Source organism: Dendrobates tinctorius, unplaced genomic scaffold, assembly GCF_039654945.1.
Source record: "Dendrobates tinctorius isolate UK_male_01 unplaced genomic scaffold, ASM3965494v1 ptg000039l, whole genome shotgun sequence".
NCBI classification, from domain to species: Eukaryota; Metazoa; Chordata; class Amphibia; order Anura; family Dendrobatidae; genus Dendrobates; species Dendrobates tinctorius.
In genome coordinates this window covers 20,991,794-21,008,266 of record NW_027361707.1, presented here as the reverse complement: position 1 = coordinate 21,008,266, position 16,473 = coordinate 20,991,794, and the positions used below count along the sequence as shown (strand labels likewise).

Here is a 16,473-nt window from a genome sequence, read left to right as displayed (position 1 = left end):
AAACGAGAGAAAAAGTGCACTACGAATGTATTGATAACATATTGATATATGTAGTGTTTGATCAGTGTGGACGCCTAGATAAAGTGCAGTTATTCTTCAGGCTTTTCCTTTGTATAAATAAATAATACAAAATGGAGTATAAAATAATCGACCTTTATTAGACATAATTGGAATACAATAATACTAAAAAACAGAACGTACCGGTACTTGGATTTGTATAGTTAATCAGAATGGATAATAGTGAATATATATAACACGGCGGACCAAACATTTACATGATATATGGATAAATTACACATGTAAAATAAAATTTATATAGTAAATAGTGTATATTCAGGGGGACGAAGGATCCCTGTATCCGAAACGCGCGTCGGGGCTGTGCTGTTCTTGGACCGGCGGACCTTAAAGGTACAGACTCCCTTGCCAATCCCTGCCTATTGCACTTTTTTTTCTATAGCGCTCTGGCTCTTTATTTGTTTAAAAAAATATATTGCCATCCTCTATTTTACTGCACACTGCACTTTAGTATATATTGAGAGCGCCCTACATATATGTTAGATATATATAACCGCCATTTTTGTATTTCACCTTGTTTTATCACTTCTGTGCAAAAAATTTAATACACAATTTGTGAGAATTCATTCAATAATTTTTTTATATATATTTTTAAAAAAAATAAAAATGTTTCTTTATGTAATTTTGTTATTATACACATTATGCACATTGAATTTTGGCATTTTAGGATTGGCCTAGTGGTTTCTATACATATTTGATTCTCATTACACATGTTTTGAATATAGACTATTTACTATATAATTTTATTTTACATGTGTAATTTATCCATATATCATGTAAATGTTTGGTCCACCGTGTTATATATATTCACTGTTATCCATTCTGATTAACTATACAAATCCAAGTACCGGCATGTTCTGTTTTTTAGTATTATTGTATAATTATTGTATACCAATTATGTCTAATAAAGGTTGATTATTTTATACTCCATTTTGTATTTTTTATTAATATTTTTAAATATATTTTTACATTTATTGACCTTTTTCTTAGACCTGTAAATTCGAGTTTCTCTTTTTCGGTGTTTCGTCAATATCTCGAATGGTCTACCATTCTTTCCAATAGTCACCATATATCACGTATTTGGTATTTATTAGTGTGTATGTGTGTGTGTGTGTGTGTGTGTGTGTATATATATGTGTGTGTGTGTGTGTGTATATATATATATATATATAGTGCGATGTATGGAATTGACATTTTTTTTTTATTGGTGTTTAGGCTTTTCCTTTGGCATAGTGCACCACAAATGTGCCCAAGGAACAGTTGAGCCTGTGAGGCTTCGCTAAGGGACAAGGCTCGACAGGAGAGAGGGAGAGGCTTCTGCTGCAGGAAGTTGTCCTATAGCCAATCACAGGACTTTAAGGGGGGGTGGGAAAACGGCTTAGCTCCAGAACTACACACAGACAATTTTTTTTTTTTTTTTTTTGTAATACAAGACACCATTTCAAATTTTTAGGTTTAGGATATCCTAGATTATTACAATTTGCAGGAAGGGATTGAGTGTTACCACTTTCCTAGAGACCAACGTGTGACATAAATGGTTTACAGTGTAACCGTCCTGTATTATGTAGGCCTCAAGACGGTCAGACATCTCTTTGCTGTCCATTAAAATAATGAAATGACTCTGCTCATTCCGTCCAAGCCTGTAACGCAAAGCCGGCAAGCGAGCTACAGAAAACGTCGGCGATTCTTCCAAACGATTTGACCAGAATTCTGGCTTATATTGCTTTGAAAAGCCGTTCAATTTTTGCACCGCTCCTCCAAAATTGTCAGAGCCATGACGTGAAGCTCAACATCGTAAAGTTTTGGGGTTTTTTTTTCTAGACTTTTTTTTTTCTGTTTAAAGCATTTTATGTAATAATTCCTTGATTTAAATGATGCTAATTTCAGGCAATACATTTCCTTTAGAAACCTTTGTTCTTCGAGAAGTATTTTTTTTCTATTTTTTAGCAATAACTGAGGGTAAGAACTGTAATCTGCGTCATTATTCGCGGAGAGATCTAGTAGGTTAGCGCTGGCAGCCATCGGCACCCTTTTGACCTCTCTTCTTGACAGCATTAATGCAGTGCAGGCTTTGGAAAGGCTATTCCCTTCTTACTGTGATTTTCTTTGGCGGCTTTCCTAACATTCCCTCAGGGCATAAGAGGAGGAACATACACACAGCTTGTTCTGCTACAGCAGGGTCCGTCACGTCCGAGGCCAAAAATCCCCTCCCGCTGATATAAACGGAGGCCATTCTGTGTTGTTGTTGACGCAGCTACAAAACCGCGTACCCACAAATGTAAGGGAATTGTATAGGACGGCGAAACGATTAGATTTTATGGCTTTGAGGTTCTACGCCGGCCAAAAAAAGATCGGGTCATTCCTCGCGGAACACAAATCAGGAAATCTGATGGTTTCTTCTCGGCAGGGATAGAACATTTTTCACAGTTTGGTACCGGCGTGGATTTTTCTGTTTGATCTCCCAAGATGGACCTGGAGGATTTCCATGTTGTGATATTGCTCTTTTTTAGATCAACATGAAAATGATTTATTTACACGAGAAGCCAAGACCATCATCGGCTGAAGACTTGGCTCGCTGTTTCGCCCTCGTTTCACTGTTTTCTAATAAAAAAAAAAAAAGAAATTTTGAGTTTCCACATCAACGCACTTGGGGGTCCTGTATGTGATCCAATGGTAGATCAATAACTAGACCCCCCAAAGTGTCATCTCTGCTTTTCACACGATTAATTGGTGTTTTAACTTGTAAAACATTTCTTTAATACTCCTCGTTTTGAAATATTTGGCTTAGGTTTTTTTTTTTTTTTATTGTGCTTTCCCAGAGAAAGTTTTGTAAAATGCAAAAAGACTGTGCCAAAAAAAGCACAATAACCAACATAGTAAGTGCATGTGGAAATATGTGAAATGTTAGCCCAATTTAATTATCTTTACAGGGAAGATCATAAACGTTATGACACGGGTTAATTAGGAAAGTCTTTGCCCGTGTGTCTTATCAGAGCACATAGATGTCCTAGAGGGTGTTTCTGAGTAGAAGGCTTTTCTCTATAGGCTTCAGCCATTGCAGAGAATTGCTCCTGCTCTGGAGGACTCGGCTCCACCTGGTATTGCTTGTTAATTGGAATAGGAGTCGTGTAATACCACAGTTTTCCTGTAGTGGCCACTGTTTGAAAAATATGCAGCTGCTTCCTCTGATCGCCGAGATTCCCGTAGGTTTTAGAGAGAAGCGAATCAATTCTAAACAAATCAAATTTGTTTAGCGTTTTCCCTAAATTCATGGACCCAAGTGAATTCGGGATGTCTGGCGATTGCCGTGGACGACTCCCAAGCAACATGGCTGCTATTTTTCTCCATTTTGACAGCAGGGAAGGGGTTAAGAAAATTGTCTTCCCAGTATCTGTCCGCTGCTGCCATTCCCTGCCTGGTGCTCTGCGAGGTTCCATCTAGAAGCCTACTCTAAAGCACCACGATGCCAGGCGGAGCTTCGAGAGCGGATCACAAGGTGGCAGCAGAGAAATAAGGCTTCCATATTTACCAACACCAAGAATACAATGCACTGAAGGAAGCCGAAGACCCCCAGGATAAAGGCGGGGGGCAGCACAAGTGCAAGATGCTGATGAGGCAACTACTGGCACACCGACCATCCATGAAGGGTGGTTACCTGCTATTGTAAATCCACATTAAGGATGAGCGAACCCGTGGATGTTCGGGTTTGTTAGTCCAAAGTTCGGTTCAGATACCCGAACCCCATGAAAATCAATGGGGACCCAAACTTTGGTGCTGTAAAATGGTTGTAGTAAGGGCTAGGGCTCGCTCTTTCTTTTGCTTTCACTTTCTTTCATTCTCTGTCTGTATTTCGCTTTCTCTTGCGCGCTCTCGTTTTCTTTGTCTTTTTCTCGCTCTCTCATTCGCTCTCTCTCCCTCTATCTCTTTCTTTTCCTGGACCAGTCATTTGCGGAGTTCAGCACAGGACATTAAGTGTTCGGTACAAACCCTGAACTTTACAGTTCGGGTTCGCTCATCTCTAGTGCACATAGATAAGGCTTGTATAGGGCCATGTAGTGCACAGTGTATGGCGGACAACCTATTAATGATGCCCATACTACTAGATCAGGGTGGCTGCCCAGCACCATATACGTGCAGTGCACCCCACAGGGACCGACTGCCCAAATCTCTGTCAACACGAAGATATGTGTCCACGTTGCAGAAATGCTGCGGAATTGTCCGCAGCATTTCCGCAACTCCCCGCCGTGGGTAAAACGCATGCGGAATTCACATGCGTTTTCCCGCAAAACCCAAGCGTTTTTAGCTTGCAGAATGCTTGAAAAAGCATCGCTTGGAAAAGTGATAGACAGGTTGGTCACACTTGTCAAGCATAGTGCTTATCAAGTGTGTCCAACTTTTTACTATTGATGCCTATGCAGCATCAATAATAAAAGATAGAATGTTAAAAAAAAAATTAAAAACATAGATATAGTCACCTCCTGACGGCCCCCGGAATCCTCAGCGACGCTGCTGGCAAGTTCTGTTCCCAGGGATGCATTGCGAGAATGACCTCTGATGTAGTGGTCACGCGACCGCGACGTCACAAAGGTCATTTTGGCGCGAAGCACGCCTGGGAACAACGCCGCCGCATGCACTGCTGAGGACCGGGAGGACTCCAGGAGCCCACAGAGAGTGAGTATATCCCTATTTTTTATTTTAATTCTATTCTTTGCAGGATTATGGTACCCAAAGCCCGGAGGAGAGTCTCCTCTCCTCCAGACCCTGGGTACTATCCGCACATGAAACGCTCACTTTGCGCATGGTGGGCATAGCAAAATTAATGAACATGCTGCATATTTTTCTGCAATGCGATTCCGCTGCGGAAAAATACGCAGCATGGGCACAGAAATTGCGGGTTGTATTGAAAATGAATGAGATGCGTTTTGTAAGCATTTTTTAAGCCGCTGCGGAAACGCTTAAAAAAAAGCAACGTGGGCACACAGCCTAAAGGCTTGGCTGCATCCGGCAAAATATGTAAAAATGTGCGGTAAAGAATATGTAAAAAATACATGAGGTATTGGACGATATTTTTTATCCATGTGCATTTATAATGGGCAATGGTCAGTGTATGAGTGGTGGTTTTATCAGTATTCTGCACGTGTGCTGCCCTCGCCTTCACCATGGGGTCTGCTTCACCCTAGTGCATGAATATTGTGTCTAGGAGTTGGTATATATGGCTGCCTTTTTTCAGTGATGAAGCCAAAGTCTCTAATGTTTTAAACAAAGTTCATTCATCCATTTAATTTCATTCAGTGTCATCTTCTTCTTAAGATTATGACTCGGATGCGATGAGCAGTTCGTATGAGTCTTACGACGAAGAAGAAGAAGATGGCAAAGGGCAGAAGAAGAGACTTCAGTGGCCGTCGGAAGAAGCCTCTATGTTCCTTGTAAAAGATGCTAAGATCTGTGCGTTCCTCCTGCGGAAGAAAAGATTCGGGCAGTGGACAAAACTTTTATGTGTCATTAAAGAAAATAAATTAATGGTAAGATTTAGTAATCTATAAATTACATTGTAATTTCTACCTTTTGAAAAGCTTTTTGTTGTAATAATTAACATAAAAATAGTTGGGTAAATTATTATTACATTACTTACTGTATCATGTACTGATCCTGAGTTACATCCTGTATTATACCCCAGAGCTGCACTCACTATTCAGTGACTGGTGCAGTCACTGTGTGTGTACATACATTACATTACTGATCCTGTACTGATCCTGAGTTACATCCTGTATTATACCCCAGAGCTGCACTCACTATTCAGTGACTGGTGCAGTCACTGTGTACAGACATTACATTACTGATCCTGTACTGATCCTGAGTTACATCCTGTATTATACCCCAGAGCTGCACTCACTATTCTGCTGGTGCAGTCACTGTGTACATACATTACATTACTGATCCTGAGTTACATCCTGTATTATACTCCAGAGCTGCACTCACTATTCTGCTGGTGCAGTCACTGTGTACAGACATTACATTACTGATCCTGTACTGATCCTGAGTTACATCCTGTATTATACTCCAGGGCTGCACTCACTATTCTGCTGGTGCAGTCACTGTGTACAGACACTACATTACTGATCCTGTACTGATCCTGAGTTACATCCTGTATTATACTCCAGAGCTGCACTCACTATTCTGCTGGTGCAGTCACTGTGTACATACATTACATTACTGATCCTGAGTTACATCCTGTATTATCCTCCAGAGCTGCACTCACTATTCTGCTGGTGCAGTCACTGTGTACATACATTACATTACTGATCCTGAGTTACATCCTGTATTATACTCCAGGGCTGCACTCACTATTCTGCTGGTGCAGTCACTGTGTACAGACATTACATTACTGATCCTGTACTGATCCTGAGTTACGTCCTGTATTATAACCCAGAGCTGCACTCACTATTCTGCTGGTGCAGTCACTGTGTACATACATTACATTACTGATCCTGAGTTACATCCTGTATTATACTCCAGGGCTGCACTCACTATTCTGCTGGTGCAGTCACTGTGTACAGACATTACATTACTGATCCTGAGTTACATCATGTATTATCCTCCAGAACTGCACTCACTATTCTGCTGGTGCAGTCACTGTGTACATACATTACATTACTGATCCTGTACTGATCCTGAGTTACATCCTGTATTATAACCCAGAGCTGCACTCAATATTCTGCTGGTGCAGTCACTGTGTACATACATTACATTACTGATCCTGAGTTACATCCTGTATTATACTCCAGGGCTGCACTCACTATTCTGCTGGTGCAGTCACTGTGTACAGACATTACATTACTGATCCTGAGTTACATCATGTATTATCCTCCAGAACTGCACTCAGTATTCTGCTGGTGCAGTCACTGTGTACATGCATTACATTACTGATCCTGAGTTACATCATGTATTATCCTCCAGAACTGCACTCACTATTCTGCTGGTGCAGTCACTGTGTACATACATTACATTACTGATCCTGTACTGATCCTGAGTTACGTCCTGTATTATAACCCAGAGCTGCACTCAATATTCTGCTGGTGCAGTCACTGTGTACATACATTACATTACTGATCCTGAGTTACATCCTGTATTATACTCCAGGGCTGCACTCACTATTCTGCTGGTGCAGTCACTGTGTACAGACATTACATTACTGATCCTGAGTTACATCATGTATTATCCTCCAGAACTGCACTCACTATTCTGCTGGTGCAGTCACTGTGTACATACATTACATTACTGATCCTGTACTGATCCTGAATTACATCCTGTATTATACTCCAGAGCTGCACTCACTATTCTGCTGGTGCAGTCACTGTGTACATACATTACATTACTGATCCTGAGTTACATCCTGTATTATCCTCCAGAGCTGCACTCACTATTCTGCTGGTGCAGTCACTGTGTACATACATTACATTACTGATCCTGAGTTACATCCTGTATTATACTCTAGAGCTGCACTCACTATTCTGCTGGTGCAGTCACTGTGTACATACATTACATTACTGATCCTGTACTGATCCTGAGTTACATCCTGTATTATCCTCCAGAGCTGCACTCACTATTCTGCTGGTGCAGTCACTGTGTACATACATTACATTACTGATCCTGAGTTACTTCCTGTATTATACTCCAGAGCTGCACTCACTATTCTGCTGGTGCAGTAACTTTTTACATACATTACATTACTGATTCTGAGTTACATCCTGTATTATACCCCAGAGCTGCACTCACTATTCTGCTGGTGCAGTAACTGTGTACATACATTACATTACTGATTCTGAGTTACTTCCTGTATTATACTCCAGAGCTGCACTCACTATTCTGCTGGTGCAGTCACTGTGTACATACATTACATTACTGATCCTGAGTTACATCCTGTATTATACTCCAGAGCTGCACTCACTATTCTGCAGGTGCAGTCACTGTGTACATACATTACTTGTCCTGAGCTGCACTCGCTATTCTGCAGGTGCAGTACATACATTACGTATCCTCTCCTGATCCTCCTTCCATAGCTTTCTTACATTATGTGAATTGTCCGGGGTTTCATGTGACTGATGTTTTCCTCGTCTGCCCTGATTAGTGCTATAAGTCATCCAAGGACCAGCAGCCTCAGATGGAGCTACTCTTGAACGGCTGCTCAGTGTCCTATGTACCAAAGGATGGGAAAAAGAAAAAGCACGAACTGAAGATCACTCATCAGGGAACAGATGCTCTGGTACTCGCCGTCCAAAGTGAGGAGCAGGCGGAACAATGGCTGAAGGTAACGCGATCTGTCCTGCGCTCATCTGCTCTTTGGATTTTCGACACTGTCGCTTAGACGCTGCTGTACGTCTTTATTTTCTTTAAAATAAATGAAGCAAATATTTACATCCCAGAAACTTATAACTTATATCATGTTACTAGGATATACCATCACTTCTGATTGGTGTGGGATCAGATTGCCTTGATTCTCACCGATCCTGTGATTAATAGGGCCACTGGTTAAGTTTTTTTTTTCTTGTACCAAAGCACCGAGCAGTCTGTTGCTGGCTGCAGAAGGAGTCAACTGGTTGTCCATCAGTGAGCTTGTTTCTGACTCTTGCATGTCTTTTTTTGGAGCTACTCTCAGCTGATTTACGACCACATCAAAGTTTGAGTGCGCAGAGAAATGAAGAGCTTGTAAAAGCCAAACTGCTTAACATTTTTAATGAAGCCCATTTGCAAAACTGATTTTTTATTTTTTTATTTTTTTAGCTTGCAATACATTAATTTAAGTAAAATATAAAACGTTCTCCCCAAAGATGGGCAGGATGATAACACGAAGTTATTCACTTTCCAAGGAGAAGAATAATGGGACTGCCTGCTCTGAGTCTTCACAGTATTTCACTTGTTAGTTCAGCAGTTTATACTCCGGAGCTGCTCCTCTTGCTATATTTGGAAGCAGGAATGTGCAGCCTTTTTGGAGTTGAGTGTAATTTCCCAGTTTGCACATTCTCAGAGGAGACAATGGCAGCTTCCTCTTCCATACTTCCCATCACGGCACAGTCTTGTAAATCATTACAAGCCACTTTCAATCCTCTGATCGGCCACCAAAGGTTATTGGGTTGGAATAAGAGGTGATTTTGGGGACCCTCAGTGACATCGAGCCAGCCTACATTCACTATAGTGTAGGTCAGCATACTCACTATTGCCACCTGTGCCCTGAGTTAGTCAGGAGGTGTTACATGGTAAGGAATTCCTTGCAGTACATTGTGCTCAGTAAATTGGCATTGGTGTAAAGCAGTTTGGTAATGCTATTGTTAGGTTGAACAATAAGAAATGTTCACTAGTTGCCTGCTCCTGGCCCAATGGGTATTGATCAGTGCGTACTAGAAGAATCACACCAGACAGTCGGATGTAATCTCTCTTTGATCAATCTATGGCACAGCTCCAAGAGAGAGAAAGAGGAGACTATTGATTCAAACATAGGTTTATATGTCCCTTGTAAGAGGGCTTGTTTAACTCTAAAATGGGAGTGTTCAGATGTATTCCATTGGTTAGTGGGTTGGGCAGTGAGCTAGTCCGGGCGGATCCATGAGATCATCAGACTGGGTTGGTCCATGAGGTCATCAGACTGGGCGTCGTCGTGGGCGGATCCATGGAGTACATGGTGTTTGCTGAGACAGGAAATTCCATATCTATGAGCACATGGTGTGAGGCAGACAGGAAATGGCAACCATCTTTAGTGTCACACTTTGATCTGAAAAAGCTCATGTAAGGTGAAATAATACTTTTTGGTAGTTCCTCTCAATCTCTTATGTCTTGAAGTTAATTAAGTATTTAAACTTAAGGTTCTCCTCAACACTATATAGATGCTTCACTTTATCATTGTATCAGGAAGAATCACATACAAATTTTCCTCTGTGGATTTTCCCACGGATCCACAACTAATCAGCATCAAAATCCACACGTAAACGAAGATTTTGTTAAACATTGTGGATTATACCCTTTGCATTACAAAGGGTGAAGCCACAAAGGGTGAAGCCGCAGCATCAATTGATATTCTGCAGATTTTAAATTTCCCAGGCTGAAAATTATTTTTTTCCCTCCACAGCTAGTGGATAAGATAGAGTAAAATCTCATCCACTTTGCTGCTACTGTAATACGTTGCAAATTCTCCACCGGCAAATCCGGACAGAAAAACTTTTACGTATCTGCCACCAAGTGATCATATTCTGCAAATTTTGTACATTGCTGAACATGTTTACTTATTCGAGTCAGTTCTTCTTGGACATGCACAATCATACGCCATCACTACTACCTGCTGTTTGTACTATGCAAAAGTTTAACCGGGTGTGGAATAAATGCAGCAAAGTAAGAATGTTTTCAATAATAGAAGTATCAATAGTTTGCATTTTAATTGATTTCAAATAACGTGTACAAAAGGGAAATCTAAATCGCATCAATATTTGGTGTCAACAAAGGATCAATATTTGGTGTGACCCCTTTTGCCTTCAAAATAGCTTAAAATCATCATGTCACGATACTGTACCAGGATTCCTTCACTGTCCCTTAAGCTACACTAGGCTATACCTGTATTCCAGATTACCCCTGATGGTGGAGATGCTGGGGTCTCGTACCTTGCTATGCTCCTATAAGCACACTAATCTGTTTTCTCCTCCACCTAGGAAGGTGAGAGACTGAAGTGTATAGGATTACAGAAACTTAAGAGACAGGAAAAAAGAAAACTATCATACAAATGCACTCGGAAAACGACCAAGGGGAAATCAATGGACAGTAGGAGGGGTAAACCAAATTGGAGAGGATAAAGATAAACACAGAATACCAAATCCACGCAGATTTCTTCTGTAACTTACACCAACCGAATGCTACTAATTCATAACTCTCCTTCACCACCAAACCAGGAAGTTGTAACCATCGCTGGCTACTAATTCAGAGTTCTCCTTCACCACCAAACCAGGAAGATGTAACCATCACTGGCAACTCTCAAGTGCCAGATGTGAGCATATATACCAGAAGGGGAGTGGCCAACACAAATCAGCACAATTCAGGATGCAGAGCTCCAGGAGATGGACAGAACTGATTAACCCTTGCAATGACAGAGCAAAGAATAAAACTTGCACTGTTTAGAACTAATTCACAATCCTATTAATCAGTGCAGGAGTTCATGTAACCAGACGCTGCAATCTTCTGGCCCCTCTCTGTCCCGGTATCCCCATGACACATCAACTCTTCTAGATACACTTGTACATGGCTTTCGAAGGAACTTGATAGGGAGGTTGTTCCACACATCTTAGAGAACAAACCACAGATCTGCGACTGTAGGCTTGTACAAATTCTTCTGTCTCCATGTAATTCCAGACGGACTCTATGGTGTTGAGTTTAGGGCTCTGTGGGGGCCGTATCATCACTTCCAAGACTACTTGTTCTTTACGCTAAAAATGGATGATGGATCTTAACAACATAGACTATAAACATTAAGGTGGTGTACTAAGACGTCAATGCATACTATTGCTGCTACATATACACTCACTGGCCACTTTATTAGGTACACCTGTCCAACTGTGTGTTAAGACTTAATTTCTAATCAGCCAATCACATGGCGGCAACTCAGTGCATTTAGGCATGTAGACATGGTCAAGACAATCTCCTGCAGTTCAAACCGAGCATCAGTATGGGGAAGAAAGGTGATTTGAGTGCCTTTGAACGTGGCATGATTGTTGGTGCCAGAAGGGCTGGTCTGAGAATTTCAGAAACTGCTGATCTACTGGGATTTTCACGCACAACCATCTCTAGGGTTTACAGAGAATGGTCCGAAAAAGAAAAAAAATCCAGTGAGCGGCAGTTCTGTGGCCGGAAATGCCATGTTGATGCCAGAGGTCAGAGGAGAATGGGCAGACTGGTTCGAGCTGATAGAAAGGCAACAGTGACTCAAATTGCCACCCGTTACAACCAAGGTAGGCAGAAGAGCATCTCTGAACGCACAGTGCGTCGAACTTTGAGGCAGATGGGCTACAGCAGCAGAAGACCACACTGGGTACCACTCCTCTCAGCTAAGAACAGGAAACTGAGGCTACAATTTGCACAAGCTCATCGAAATTGGACAGTAGAAGATTGGAAAAACGTTGCCTGGTCTGATGAGTCTCGATTTCTGCTGCGACATTCGGATGGTAGGGTCAGAATTTGGCGTAAACAACATGAAAGCATGGATCCATCCTGCCTTGTATCAACGGTTCAGGCTGGTGGTGGTGGTGTCATGGTGTGGGGAATTTTTTCTGGGCACTCTTTGGGCCCCTTGGTACCAATTGAGCATCGTTGCAACGCCACAGCCTACCTGAGTATTGTTGCTGACCATGTCCATCCCTTTATGACCACAATGTACCCAACATCTGATGGCTACTTTCAGCAGGATAATGCGCCATGTCATAAAGCTCGAATCATCTCAGATTGGTTTCTTGAACATGACAATGAGTTTACTGTACTCAAATGGCCTCCTCAGTCACCAGATCTCAATCCAATAGAGCATCTTTGGGATGTGGTGGAACGGGAGATTCGCATCAGGGATGTGCAGCCGACAAATCTGCGCCAACTGTGTGATGCCATCATGTCAATATGGTCCAAAATCTCTGAGGAATGCTTCCAGCACCTTGTTGAATCTCTGCCACGAAGAATTGAGGCAGTTCTGAAGGCAAAAGGGGGTCCAACCCCTTACTAGCATGGTGTACCTAATAAAGTGGCCAGTGAGTGTATATCGTGCAGCTCCAAAAGCGGGGAGTCGACTGTCAGACACAGCTGGACTCGAAATAGAGAACACAGAGACTGGTCACTACCACGTCTTCTGTCTCCCTAATCGCTGTATACACAGTGCTGAATAAGGGCTGTGTATACAGTTAATAGAATGCACTGACAGTTCTTCCTTCTCCGCACCCAGTGATCATGTGATATAATTGATTACTTATGCACCTGACCTGAAATTTTGTATCTAGAAGAATTGACGCTGTTGAAGGCAAAGGGTAGTCACACCAAATAGTGATTTAGTTTTTTTGTTCATTCAGTTTACATTTTTTTACGGTAATTGCTAAAAATAAACTATTGCTGTAGCACTTATAATTTTTGAAAGCATTCTGACGTTTCAGCATATTTCCACACCCGCCTAAAACCTTTGCACAGTAATATGTCTATTCACCATCAGAACCACCCGATACTTTTTTTCCATAGCATACCTATCCACCATACCTCGTACTTCATACTTGTCTTGGTATCTCATGTTCTCTTTCTGCTATTCATTGTCTGAGAACACGAGGAGCTTCTTCACATTCCTTGTAAATGAGACACACATGAGGCATTTTGCTTCCTACAGTGACGAATTGTATATCGATACCTTAAGTGATTTCTGTTACTATAGTGCATGTCCCCAAACATCCCAATAGTATCAATAACCGGATCGACCTCTGGTCGTACATCTGTTTCTATAAAGAATGGATGACAGGCAATATAGCGCCCTCTATAGGGGTCATCACCCATCTCTAGGGGTCATCACTCAACTTTGACCACTAACACCCCATCCATCCTGAGAACTAAAGGGCCACAATCCCCTGAGCTGTTCGATCTGCCTTAGTCGACAGCACAAGCTGCTGAGTTCTGTGATTGGCTGCAGCGCTGTCGACATAATGTCCACGCTGCAGACAATAAGTCATGACATGCAACATTTTTACACTGGTTTCTGATGTAGTTTCATTGTTAGATGGCCCTCGCTGTTTGCCAAAAATAAAGCACCACAGCTGTCATGGCAGCTCTGCTCTCAGGACAGGTGAGGGTGGCGCTGTTTTAAGAAAAAAGAAGCGGCATTCCAATCTTGGGGAAAAAAATGTAAAGCATTCAGAAGAAAAATAACTGAAAAATCAGTAAAGGCGATTGAGCATAAAAGATGTGACTAGTCTTCTTTTTTTTTTTTTTTTTTTTTTTCTTGAGACAGCAGTTGTATCACTATCTGCCAGTAGCCGCTCCCAGTCATTCAGTCCTCGACCTGGAAAAATGGTTTTTGTTTTTTTTTTACAAATTTTGTGGCATTTTGTAAAATTTGGAATGCACTTTGAGCAATACTGAAATTAAATTCAGAAGCATGCGTGTCATTTTAGCGACGGTTTTCTCTTTATTAAATACTTGTAACAGTATGCCAGTAGTGATGAGCGAACATTCTCAGGTAAGGTGTTAGCTGAGCATGCTCTAGTGCTATCAGAGTGTCCTCTGCGTGCTTGAAAAATATGTTTGAGTCTCCTCGGTTACATGTCTCCGCAGCTGCACATGCAGGGATTGCCTGTTTGTTAGGCATATTTTTCGAAGACACCCCGTTAGCACGCGAGCATGCTCAGATAACACTTTATCCGAGCACATTTCTCATCACTATTTGCCGGTAAAGGCCCTGTTAGGCTACTTTCACATTTCAGTTTTTTAGCATCAGGCACGATGCGGCGAAATTTGTAAAAACCGGATCCGGCGCCGCTTGCCACCGGATCGGCTTTTCTCCCATAGACTTTCATTATCGCCGCATTGCGCCAGATGGGCATGCGTCGTCTCCGGCTTTTGCCGGATACGGCAAAAAGTGTCTGCCCGGTGTCTGGAAAAATGTTTCATGTAACGTTTTTTCCTTCTGCCGGACCTTCTCTCTCTCTCGTCCTCAGTCCCGCTATTGCTTGTCATGCGATGTTCCTTTAAATTTTTGCTGCAGCGTATCCGGCCAAAAGAAGCATCCAGTGTCAGCGTTTTCTGCCGGATCCGGTATTGCGAATTTTCACCGCTTGCCGCCGGATTACAAAACCTGAAATGTGAAGGTAGCCTTACACAGGCCGGAAATTAGGTGTGTGTTCATTCCCAATCGCTGACCCAGGAAACATCACAGCAATCGGCAACAAACTGGCGCAACATTTGGTGCATCAAATAATCCCCGATCGACTCGTGAAGTCACCGATCGGCGGTGGTCAGGGCGCCAGTTTGCCTTATGTGATAGAAGTGCAGAATATTCTACATGGCAGATGGACGGGGAACATGAAGCAAAGGCCACATCTGATGTAAACTTATGTCGAGACAGAAAAACCACATTAATGGCCTGAGGGCAGCTCACAAGGAAATCGTCCGCTAAATTCACTGTCACACAATAACTATTAGTTAGAATGAGGAATCTGAGTTCTCAGGCAGGATTCTGCAGCGTCATTGTCTTTACACAGATAGGCTTAAGATTTCACCCAGAGCCTCATATTGTTTGACCCCCCCTTAATTGGGGGATAAGCTGCTGTACACACCCGTTAGGGGAGTAAATATGGAGCGCTGCAGAGGTCGGGAGTGTGTCCTGGCCCTGGAGCCTAAAGGACCACAAAATGTTACAGAACCCTATATGTGTTGTATGATAGGACCCCGACCTAATATTTATCTCATACCTACAGTGGCATATAAAGGATTGGGCACCCCTGGTCAAAATTACTGTTATTGTGAACAGTAAAGCAAGTTGAAGATGAAATGATCTCTAAAACGGCTAAAGTTAAAGATGACACATTTCCTTTGTGTTTTAGATGTAAAAAAACCTTTTTTTTTTTTTTCCATTTTAACACCTTAATGTCCAATGACGGACACAGTCCGTCATCAGCCATCTCCCCTGCTTTGATGAGGGCTCCGGCGCTGAGCCCGCATCAAAGCCGGGACATGTCAGCTGTTATGAACAGCTGACGTGCCCGCAATAGGCACGAGCGGAATCGCCGTCCGCCCGCCCGCGCCTATTAACTAGTTAAATCCCGCTGTCAAAGCTGACAGCGGGCATTTAAATAGCATTTCCGGCTGCCGGGCCGGAAGTGACGTCATCGCCGACCCCCATCACGTGATCGGGGGTCGGCGTCATGTTGCCTGGTTGTTCCAGGCATATGGCTTTCAGCGCCACCCGGTGGTCGGCGCTGAAAGCACAGGAGTAAATTTGCTACATATGGGCGAGATCTGTTCATCGCCCATATGTAGCAGAGCCGATCGGGTTGTGCATGTTTCTAGCCTCCTATGGAAGCTATTGAAGCATGCCAAAAGAAAAAAAAAAAAAAAATTAAAAAAACCTAAAAGTTCAAATCACCCCCCTTTCGCCCCAATCAAAATAAAACCGTAAAAAAAAAATCCCACATACACATATTAGGTATCGCCGCGTTCAGAATAGCCCGATCTATCAATAAAAAAAAGCATTAGCCCGATTGCTTAACGACGTAGCGAGAAAAAAATTCAAAACGCCAGAATTGTTTTTTTGGTCGCCAAGACATTGCATTAAAATGCAATAACGGGTGATCAAAAGAACATATCTGCACAAAAGTGGTATCATTAAAAACGTCAGCCCGGCACAGA

General features: G+C 42.3%; 1 protein-coding gene across 3 annotated transcripts in view; it reads left to right on the top strand.

Annotated features, from left to right (window-relative positions):
• Nucleotides 1-16,473, top strand: part of AFAP1 (actin filament associated protein 1) — a 134,976-nt gene that overhangs the window by 81,167 nt on the left and 37,336 nt on the right. For all 3 annotated transcript variants that reach the window (XM_073574545.1, XM_073574544.1, XM_073574546.1), the window contains exons 5-6: nt 5,386-5,597; nt 8,204-8,383. In XM_073574545.1, the coding sequence (XP_073430646.1) occupies nt 5,386-5,597; nt 8,204-8,383 (392 nt within the window). The remainder of the gene's footprint in view (nt 1-5,385; nt 5,598-8,203; nt 8,384-16,473) is intronic.